The 11,915-nt window shown below is 35.3% G+C and overlaps 1 protein-coding gene across 1 annotated transcript in view; it reads right to left on the reverse strand.

Moving 5' to 3' along the window:
- Positions 1 to 11,015, reverse strand: part of LOC113177347 (scavenger receptor cysteine-rich domain-containing protein DMBT1-like) — a 183,070-nt gene extending 172,055 nt beyond the window's left edge. Inside the window, 2 exon segments of the mRNA XM_077799079.1 lie at positions 5,906 to 6,136; positions 10,949 to 11,015. Of these exon segments, the coding sequence (XP_077655205.1) occupies positions 5,906 to 6,136; positions 10,949 to 11,015 (298 nt within the window).
- Positions 11,016 to 11,915: the final 900 nt, after the last annotated feature.

Below are 11,915 nucleotides of genomic sequence, written 5' to 3' on the forward strand. Positions count from 1 at the left end.
TGAATAGTATTTCATTAGACAAACTAAAGAAATTAAAGGGATACGAATAGGAAAAGAAGAACTCAAATTAGCACTTTTGCCAATGATATGATTGTGTACCTAGAGACCCAGAAAATTCCACCAGAAAATTTCTAGAACTAATTAATAAATGAATTCAACAAAGTAGCAAGACGTACAACACCCATAAGTCATCACCCATAAGTCAAAGGCATTTCTGTATATCAGTGATAAATCCTCTGAAAAGGAAATGAGAAAAACTACCCCGTTTACAATAGCCTAAAAAATAATAATAATACTTGGGAATCAACTTAATGAAAGAGGAGAAAGACCTCTGCAACAAAAACTATGGAACACTAAAGAAAGAAATTAAAGAAGACCTTAGAAGATGAAAAGATCAAACCTTGTTCTTGGATACCCAGAATTAATATTGTGGCAATGACCACACTACCCAAAGCACTATACAGATTTAATGGAATTCCAATCAAAATTCCAATGACTTTCCTCATAGAAATAGAAAAGGTAGTCATGAAATTCATCTGGAAAAATAAGAGACCCAGAATAGCTAAAGCAATCCTTATCAAGAAGAATGAAGTAGGTGGCCTCACTATACCAGACCTTAAACTATACTACAGAGCAAAAGTAGCAAAAACAGCAGGGTATTGGCACCAAAATAGACTGATAGACCAATGGTACAGAATAGAAGACACAGTGACAAACTCATCTAACTACACTTATCTTGTATAAGACAAAGGCACCAAAAACATACATGGAAGAAACGATAGTCTCTTCAAAAAATGGTGCTGGGAAATCTGGAAATCCATATGCAACAAAATGAAATTAAACCCTTATCTTTCACTATGCACAAAACTTAACTCAAAGTGGATCAAGGGCCTAGGGAATTGAACCAGAGACACTCTGCCTATTTGAAGAAAAAGTAGGCCCAAATCTCCATCATGTTGGATTAGGCTCTGACTTCCTTAATAAGACTTGGGACTATTTTTGAAGGTTTTAAAGTGGAAAACACAAATAATTTTTATACTGTTTTCTTTAGTGAATGCAAATATTTTATATAATATAGTCCAATGTCTAAATTGTTACAAATTTGATGCTTTCTATAGGATTTTTGAAGTTTATAAAATAAATGTGAATATAGGAAAGAAATTTGTGAAATAGCAGGCTGCTGTAAAAATATTCATGAGATTTTAAAAAATATATTAAAAAGAATTAAGTTCTTATGAGAGTGCAATGAAGCAGAATGTAAATGTAGACAAAAACAATTGTATTTTTAAGAAGTTAGTATTTAAAATTTAACACCTTAAATCATTAGGACATGTATTTTTATATTGTTGAAAATTTAAGTATTGTTTTTTTAAAATAATGGTATTTTACCACTGATTTTTATTGTGCTCTAAAATAAAATTTTTAACTGCTTAAATAAGCACATATTGAAGTCATTCATAATGCATAGGTGCAAAACACATGCACATATATATCCAATAATATCCAAATTTATTGTAAAGAAGATATATTTGACTATTTTCCTAATAACCTAAAAATTTCAGCTTGTCATGAAAATGGCTCCATATTTCCATATTGACTAACATCCTTCATTTCTGGGATGTAGCAAAAATCTTTTCATTGGCAGGATCATTTTTGAAAAATTGACTCAAAAAATAAAATTTTATGTCTTGCATGAAGGATAAACCTAACTAAAACAGTGATTCTCAGTATTCCCAAACTCTTGAGGGGTCTCTACCCTCGCAACAGAACCATGTTGGAGATTAAGATTTACAATGGGCTTTTGGGGACAATTTTAAGATCCAAACTACAGCAGTCATTGCATTTTTGGAAAGTCTAGTTAAAGAGGAACAATTTTACCAATGTCCTTGTTTTATTCTTCCCAATGACAGCTTCACATGAAAGGTGACTGCACATTTCCCACTCCCTTGGCTCATTGTAAGATATATATTATATGTCAGTCTCCTGGCACTTCTTTTCTACTTTCCTCTCAGACAAGTGTCCTCCATATCTCATAATTAACTCACTTGCAAAAAAGACACCAACCTGAGTGACAGGAGAGTCTCAGGATCCAGACTAGAAAGTTGTTCCTTTGTACCTATGCTTGAACCCAAAGATCCTCAATTCTCCACATTTCTGCTCTTTTCAGGGCTTTATTGACCACAGGAAATGTCTCCTCTTAAACTTTCTCATGATTAGAGCTTTAGGTATCAATTTTATCCAGGTAAACCAAAAAGCTAGGATGACAAGGATGGTTCTCATTTCATCAAGATTGTACATATATTTCTTTCTCTGTGTCCAGGGTTGCTTTCTTCATCCTGCCTTGTAGCTGTGACTCAATTTGCATTCAACCAACTCTCAGGTCCTGTGACAATATCCTCACCTCTATCTCTCTGACTCTCATACATCAGTCCAGGGTCCTACTTTCTCTTGGGATAGAGCACTGTGTTGCTTGAGATACTGGGGATGTCTCCATTAGATGTGGTATTTGGTCAATTACAGATCCACAAAGATCAAAGTATGTTCCTTGAAGACCATCTAGCTTTTTACCTTTCAAAGCAGAGATGGCTGCATGACCTTCCAATAAAGGTAAAGAAGGGGCAAAAAGCATGGTCTCTAGATGCTGAGAAATAGCCATAAGAGCCTCAGATTAGGACATAATGAAAATGAGGGAGAAAAAGAGACTTCAAAGAGGTATATGTAAACTTTCTGCTAAGGATTTTTTATTTATGTTGAAGATGACTATTTGAAGGCAATATTGAGACTTCACCTCATGTTTCTTAATTGATTTTTTAAAAATGAATGACAGTGGAGTGCAGTACAATTATATATATATATATATATATATATATATATATATATAACACAATTTTTCATATCTCTGATTCTATATAAAGTATATTGATCCAATTCATGTCTTCACATATGTACTTTGGATAATAATGTCTATCACATTCCATCATCCTTGCTAACCCCTTGCCCCCTCCCTCTCCTTTCCACCCCTCTGCCCTATCTCCCTATTTAGAGTTCGTGTATTCCTCCCATGTTCCCCCTCCACATCCTACTATGAATTAGCCACCTTATCAGACAAAACAAATGGCATTTGTTTTTTATGGGTTTTTTTTTTATTGTCTAACTTCACTTAGTATTATCTTCTCCAGTGCCATTCATTTACCTACAAATGCCATGATTTTATTCTCTTTTATTGTTGAGTAAAATTCCCCATGTTGTTTTATTCAAAATTAAAATAACCTTTTATATTTCTTTATGTTGCAAGAATATTTGTAGTTGTTGAGAATATAAATCACAAGAAAACTATGATGTTAGCTTTGGGGTTCCTTATTTCTGGTGGAAATAAAGAGAAGCAAATAGTTTCAAGTCATTTGAAAAGTTTATGAATGACCTGGGTGGACAAAGAAAGAGATATTGCCCCTACAGAGGACTACTGATTTATATGAGCCAATCTAACCAAAGGCAAAATGAATATTTCAGTCATATGTGTTTCTGTTTCATTTCTTTCTATATGTGTGCACTTTGACCTAAGGCAAGATTCTTAATGAAATCTTATCACTGGAACCCCTTTTTCAACATTTTGATCTGTTTAGTGCCTCAAAACTGAGTCATTCTTCCAACTCATTCTTCTCTTTTCCTACAATAGCCAAGTAGAATTCACATAAATATACACAGGAAATTCTCCAAATTACAACTGGGTTTTAAGCTCTGCTCAAAGAATCCTTAAGTATGTAGTTAGCTCTCATTGTCAAACACTATTACAAAAAAACCTCTTTTATGTTCCCAAATTCAACTTGTCTCCATCCTCCCAGTCTTATCAAATAACACCAAAGGCACTTTTATGGCTGAATGCAACAGGTAGAAACTGTCATCTCTTACCAAAATATATACCTAATGACATTTTATTAAACCCAACATTGACTTTCAAACACACAGCCGAGTGTTTCTTCCAATTTGAGTTTATGAAGATGTTGTGTTAAAAAAATGAAGAGAATTAATTGTAGTAAAGACAAAAGGAGATTCCACAACTCAGAGCTTTCCATCTGTAGTTTTTCATCCCTCTCACCAAAGAGTATGTATTATTTTCCCTAAATGCAAGAGACTTGTGACTTTGTAGTAATCCATAAATTCCCCTGTTGTTTGTTTATTGATATCCTCTGTGCCTATACATCTACTAGCCTAGTGCAAAACAGTGTTTCAGGCTACACATATGGAAACACTTCAACTGAGAAAAGTACAACTGCATTCTAGTCCTTTCTTCTGACAGGCTCACTGTCTCTAAGGAGATAAAATCTGTTGGTTTTCAGATGTTTTGGATTATAAGAAAGTTATGAGAACAAAATTATAAGGAATATAAAGTTGATTTTAATTGAGGTATTATTAAAATAAATTATCTTTTCTAAGACAGACAACTGGAGAAGGAAAAACTGTAGTTGAGACTCATCAGAGGGAAGTAACTGAAGCTCATCGCAATCAGAAATTGAGCAGTCTTGGTCTAGAGGTGGACCTCTGAGTCCCTTCTTGCCCATCCAACTCCTATTTCCCCAGAAATCAGAAACCTTCTAATCTATAACTTTTCATTCTCCCAGACACTGAACAATACAATGATGTTAACCTGAGCATGGGATTTCTATATCATCATGCCTGCTGTTGCAGTTCTGTTGTTATTCAAAAATAGCAATGAAATTGAAAAATAACTAGTTGGACTGATCAAGGAAACAATGGAGAAGTCACAAATTACCAGTATAGTAAATGAAGGAGATGACATCACTCCATTTCAAATAATCACCCATTATCCTTGATAAGAAAATGCTTTAATCCAGTTCATGCTAATTTATGTGACAACTTATATAAAACTAATAAATTTCTAGGAATATATAATTTTCCTAAACTGGTACAAGAACAACTAAAAAACAAAATCACAACCAAAGTGGTGGAACAAAATGTTTCCAACAGTGTTTCAGTGATTATCTGCCATAGACACATCAATTGAATTAGATATTCACACTTCAAACTACTTTCACAAGAGTTAAGGAAGCCAGGCAAGAAAACATATTACTTGTTTGCAGTATAATAATAAAAAAGATGCATTGAATAAGGCAGGAAGAAAAGAGTTACTCATGATATCTCGCCCTTTAATCAAGTAATGCAGTCTGGAGAGAGATGTCTCCCATATAGGTAGGGAGAAGGAATAAAGGCTGTACCTTAGACTTTAATACCAAGCATTCCATGGTGAACTCCAGTGCCTGGCCATATCCCAAGTCCCCTGCATTGTAGGAAATTATTCTCTTGAACTCTCTTAGCCAACAGTGCTTCCTTCCTTCCCCAACCTTGGGCAGAAGAGGATGGAGGAAGACTTCACCCTACTGGAAGAAAAGCTAGCACAGGACTTGACTTGGACCTCAGTTCTGGCCCACAATGGTGACACATAGCACCAGGAAAACCCAAGGGTCCCTATACTCAGGCCAGAGCTTACACACAGAGCTTCCAGACCTAGCAGAGCTCAGGGTAGATGTTTATTCATCAATAGGATGGATCTATGTTTTGTCCTACAGCAGAACAAGTTATAGGGAGCTCCTGGGTACACCCCTGAAATTATGCAGCTACTTGTAGCTGTGAGACTCAGATGGAACCCAGTTTAGTGCTAACTTTGGTGGTCAAAGAACTACCTTCATCAACACTGTTTCAGTAGTGAGCAGCAGAATGTTGAGCCAACCTCAATTTTCTGGGTGTAGGAAGCAAATTAAGCACAGGATTTGGCCTTGTGTATCAGTCACAGATAGGCAAAATCTAATACTGCACAGATCCTGGTGGCACTTGTTCCCAGGCCAGTGCCCCTGAATGGAGAAGAGAAACATGGCCCCAGATTCTTAACCACAGATGGTGCCGATCTCCCTTTTACTTCCTGAGAAGGCAGTTTTTCTCTTCATGTTATTCTGTCTGAAGCGGGCAGAGGAATGGGGTGGGAAGGTCTTTGGAGGAATGGAGTGGGAAGGTCTTTGGCCACTAATGCTGGAATGCTGTTTCACATGCTGATTGTTCAATATGCAGGTGTTACACATCACCAAAGTACAAGTGGCCAGCTTCCCAGGAAGCATGACCTCACCTAATGGTTGAAATAAGTACCAGAAAGTGACCATATACTATCAATTTACCCTGCTATGAAGTGTAAACAACTATTTTAATGAAACCCAATGAGTCTTTTAACAAAAACTGAGAAATAATTTAATATTCTAACAAAAATTTAGAGAAATGGAAGTAATTAAAAAAAACAAGCAAAAATCTTTGAGGTGAAAAATAAACTAAGTGAATTTAAAACAGTGAAAGATGTCAGAACACATACAAGAACAAAAGAATTACTGAGCTCAAAGGAAATTTGGAACAGGATTAAAAAACTAAATATAGTTTTTTTTTCAATGCATCAAAAGAATATAAATAATACATAGGGGTATTTTATGGGTGGAAACTATACAAATACATGAAAATAAAATAACTTACTTCAAACAAGCAATGGATCAAGGAAGTTATCATAAAGGAACTTCAATATTTTCTTAAAACATATCAAAATAGACATACCAAAATGGATGAGATGCAGGAAGGTATCTCAAGGAATGAAGATTATGTTAAGCAATGTCTACATCAAAAACAAAACAAAAAAAAACAATGTCTACATCAAAAATAAAACAAAAACAGAAATTAAAATATATTACATATATTTTAATTGTGTTTCAAAGATATTATAGAAGACAAGAAGAAGCTAATTCGATATTAGCATAAAGGAAGAACAAAGACCAAAGCTGAAAAAAATGAAGTAGAGACTAAAATATCAACACAACTAGGAACTGGTTCTTTATAAATACTCAAAAAATTGACAACCAGACTATGAGAGAGAGAGAGAGAAAGAGAGAGAGAGAACCTCAAGTAAAATCAGAGACTAAAAGGTAGACATTACAACTCACACCAAAGAAATACAAAGGATCATTTGAAATTATTATGAATACTCTATGGGAACAAATTTGATAACGTAGAAGAAATGGACAAATTCTATAACACATAAACCTTATCAATATTGAATCATGAAGAAATAGAATACATGAAGATACCCAATAATGAGTAAAGAGTTAAATTATTAATAAAAACCCTCCCACTAAAAAAAGTCTCAAGGACATATGACTGCAATACTGAGTTACCCACAAAGGTTTAAAGAAGAACTAATATCAATACTGTTAAAATCATTTCAAAAAATAGACAAGGTAATTTTTCCAAACTCATTCTCAGAGGCCAGAATCCCCTCATATCAACATTAGGCAAGGACACACAAAAAAGAGAAAAGCTACAGGCCCAACAACTTTCATAATTATACATGTCAAAATCCTCAACAAAATACTATCAAATCTAATGGCATATTAAAAAGATTAGTACTATGATCAAATGGGATTTATCCTGGGGATGCAAATGTGGTCTAACAAACTCAAAATGGTAAACATGATACAACACATCAACAGAATAAAGGACAAAAATAATATGATATTAAAATTATATAATAATAAATGCAAAAAAGGTCTGGAATAAAATTTATCATTCTTTTACAATAAAAACTGGATAAATTAGGATAGAAGAAACATCCTTCAACATAATAAAGGCTATTTATAATGCCAACAGGTATAACGTTACTGAATGGGAGAACTCAAAATCTTTCTTCCTAAGATCTCAAACAAATGATAATGTCCACTTCTGTCACTTTTGTTCTACTTGGTACAGAAATCCTAGCTGGAGCAACCTGGTAATAGAAAACAACAAAGGGAATTCAAATTGCAAAATAAGATGTCAAATTGTTGTTTGCAGATCACAAGATCCTAATACAGAAAATCCCAGAGTCTCCATCAAATGACAACAACTGAAACTAGAAAATGAATTAACCAAATTCGTAGGATACACAATCAGTATATGAAAATTCGTAGTCCTGTGGTTTAACAATAGTGAAATATCTGAAACATAATCAAAAATCAATTCCATTTATAATGACTATGAAAAATACTTAGGAATAAATATAACTAGAGAAAGAGAAATTTCTATAATAAAAACTACAAAACATTAATGAAAGATTTTGAAGAAAACATACACAAAAACACAAGTGGAAAGTCATGCCATGTTTATAGATCAGGAGTCAACATTTCTATCTAAAGAAATCCACAGATTCAAGCCAATCCCTGTCAAAATACCAATGGTATTCTTCACACATCTGGAGAAAAGCAATCTCAAAATGTATATAGAATAAGAAAAAAAACCTTGAATAGGCAAAGCCATTTTGAGCCTAAACACCCAAATAGGACTCATTACCTTACTTCTAAATTTACTCTTAAGAATCAGTAATCAAAACAAAACAAAAACAGGTTACTAGCATAAAAACAGAAACACAGAACAAGAGAACAGAATACATAGCCTAGAAGTAAATTCATATATACACAGTCAACTGACTTGGGATACAGGTGCTAAGAACATGCATTGGAGGAAGAAAACCTTTTCATTAAATACAGATGAGAATACTGGTTATACTCATTCAAAAGAAAAAAAAAATGATCCTTAACTCTCACCAGATACAAAACTCATCTTAAAGTGGATTAAAGACTTAAATGCAAGCTATGAAACAACTACACATAGGAGAAATTCTTCAGGATATAGGAATGGGAAGGAAACTTTTGGACAAGACATCAAAAGAACAGGAAACACAAAATAGACACATGAGATATACAAAAAAACAAAAGTCTTCCAAATAGTAAAGGAGACACTCAATAGAGTGAAGAGACAATCTACATAATGCAAAAAAATATTTGTATTTATTTTTGTATTTATTTATTATTCACTATATATGTGAAAACAGGTTTATGTCCAGAACATATTTTTTAAAAAATATATATATTTAAAAACCCTGATAAAATATGGTTTATAGATTGAAATAGATACTTCTCAAAATATATGAAATGGGGCCTGGGCATACAGCTCAGTTGATGGAATGCTTGCCTTGCATGCACATGCCCTGGGTTCGATATCAGCACTCCAAAACAACAACAACAACAACAACAACAACAATATATATATATATATATATATATATATATATATATATATATAGAGAGAGAGAGAGAGAGAGAGAGAGAGAGAGCGCATATTTTCATATACCCACAAGGTATATTAGAATATGCTCACCATCACTAATCTTCAAGGAAAAGTAAATCAAGTGACAATGGCATATTGCCTTACTCCAGTAAGAATGGCTATTACCAAAAAAAAAAAAAACTTAATGAGTTTGGGGATGTGAACAATGTGATGTACATAAACAACAAAATATTATTTAGCACCAAAAATCCATGAAATCCTGCCATTTTCAAAACCATGGATGCAAGTAGACATCACGATTTAGTGAAACAGGCAGAGTACAGAAGGATAAGTGCCAGGTGAGCTCTCTGAGATGAGCACTATAAAAATGTCCATCTCACTGAAATGAAAGGTAGGTTAGAAGCAGTTGGAGAGACTGGAGGCCTATGGGGAGAGGAGATGAAGGGGAAAGGCTGATGAGGGGCTCCAGGTTATGTAGCTGGATAGGAGAAAGAAGTTCTGTTATGCTCTTGAACAGCAGGGTGACTATAGATAATGTTTATGTGCTGCATATTTCAAAAGCTCCAAGCATGGATTTTGAAAGGTTTCACCACAAAGAAATTACAAATATTTGAGGAGATAGATAGGTTTAACCTGATTTAAACATTGCATAATATATATGTAGAATAAATTACCTGGTATCCCATAATTATGTGTATATTTTTATTTTTATATGTCTGTTAAAAATTTTTTGTCTATACAATTGGATCAGCATTGGATCAATCCAAGTGATAGGAAGTGAAAAACGCCTGCAGAAAGACAAAGTTCTGCCAAGTACCCTGGGTGGGGGAAACAATATAGTGAGGCAGAAAACGCCTGAGCTGTGGGTTTGTGAGGAAGAAAAAGAATTTCATGTCAGGCTTAGAGTGCAGGTGCAGGGTTATTTGTGGTATAATTGCAGTTTATGTGTGTGTGTGGGTTCTTTATAGGAACCAAGGTTTACATCTGCCCTTGTCATGTACACATACACATATATCTTAACCACAACTGTCCTCACTATCAAATCCGGCACCATGGCTCAGAGTGATTTCTATGGATTTCTGTCTAAACAGTTGAATTCCAGTGGGCAGCCATGCTCCTGCTCACACTTTTACTTTCAAAATTCCTTCACCCATCACTTTTCTCCCACTCTCCCTCTATCCCTCCACCTCTCTGTAACCCCCTTCCCACCTATCTCTGTTTTATTTTTCAATCTTTCCTCCTTTTTCTCTCATCTTTCTCTTCTCTCTTCTCCTGTATTTTTCTTCCTGTTTCTCTCTCCCCCTTCTCTCTTCAGGTACATCACTCTCTATGAATCTTCTATCTCCCTCCTTCCTTTTCTGTCTCTGTCTCTGTCTCGCTCTTTCATACACACAAATACACCAGTTCACTGGCTAAAAGGGCAGAAATACCAATAGGGTGGGTAAGCATACTATAGAGTACAGGAGTAACAGATAAGAGGGCAGCCTGAGGTCACCTCTCAGCCTCTAACTGTTATGGGCAACCTGGGAAGTGAGTTTTTAGGTGTCTTTGTGGAAATCCAAAATACATTCTCTGGTTGATCTGTGAACAAACTTTATATCTTTGCAAAATCCCGTTGTTGTTCTTGAATAACTGAGACCCCACAGAAGAAAAATCAGCATTTCCTGTCACTAGGATCATAGTGGGTCAAACCCAAATGATCAATAAAGAAGCATTGTCTTTAGGATCCCAAAGACCATTTCCCAGAATCTTGGAGCTAATCCAGCATCTCCATGGTCTTAAAAAATGGGGCTATGCTTACCTTGAGCATCCACTATGACAGTAAGGAGGAGAAAAGCAAGTCCCTGGAGAAGGCAGTGTCCCTGCATGGTCCTTTTGTTCCTTGTGTCCTCTGGTCACAGCATTGGCTTCCCCAGATTATCTGGGGAGCCCTCCCAGGTTTTGATGGGGCTCCTACCACAGGAAGGGGATTATATAGTGCCAGTCACTGACATGGCCTTCTTCTGGGAGCCAATAGAAACTGGGTTTAATGTCTTCCCTGCCCTCAGAGACTGTAGGAAAAGGAAACTTTCTGAAGTTAAAACATCAATTAGCTGCTGAAGCTTAATTATCTCCTTATATAAAATAGGGGTCTTTTGATATCAGATTTCTTTATGTTCTCATATTCATATATAAAAGTAATTTTTACCTCAGGGGCTTGGTTTAGTGGCAGGTTCCACCCAGTTGCTAGCATTAGTCAGGCACAAGGTTTTGGGTCAGTACCATTACCCAGTGGAACCAAGAAAAGACGACCTTTGTTGAGTGAGAACTAGGATTCCAGTGTCACAGCACCAGCATGCTGTGGCTGCAAGGATTCAAGATGTCCTTAACTGTAAGAAGAAAAAGAAGGGTATTAGAAAGATTAAAAGACTTTGGGGAATGGACAAAGGTGAGTTGGACATCACAAGGATGTGAGTTTGGGTGCTATAGGCTTAACTTTCCTCCCCTTTTATTTCTAGGTTATAAGTGAAGCCTGTCCATGACTCTTTTGATGAAATTCTTAATTTATGAAGGCTGTCTTCCTCTCCTTCAGTCGTATCTCAGAGAACTTTTATTGATTTCACATGGGAATAAATTACACTTCCCTGGGACATGGTGCGATCAGAGATTTAAAAAAAAAGTTATACATTCATTTCTCATTTGCAATTCAGTTCTCCTCTCTCTGACACTCTTGTCTTTATGGGATTAAGGGGGTGCCTGCCTTATCCTGGGTCCTCCTTTTCAGCATG

This window comes from Urocitellus parryii, chromosome 5 (genome assembly GCF_045843805.1).
Source record: "Urocitellus parryii isolate mUroPar1 chromosome 5, mUroPar1.hap1, whole genome shotgun sequence".
NCBI classification, from domain to species: domain Eukaryota; kingdom Metazoa; phylum Chordata; class Mammalia; order Rodentia; family Sciuridae; genus Urocitellus; species Urocitellus parryii.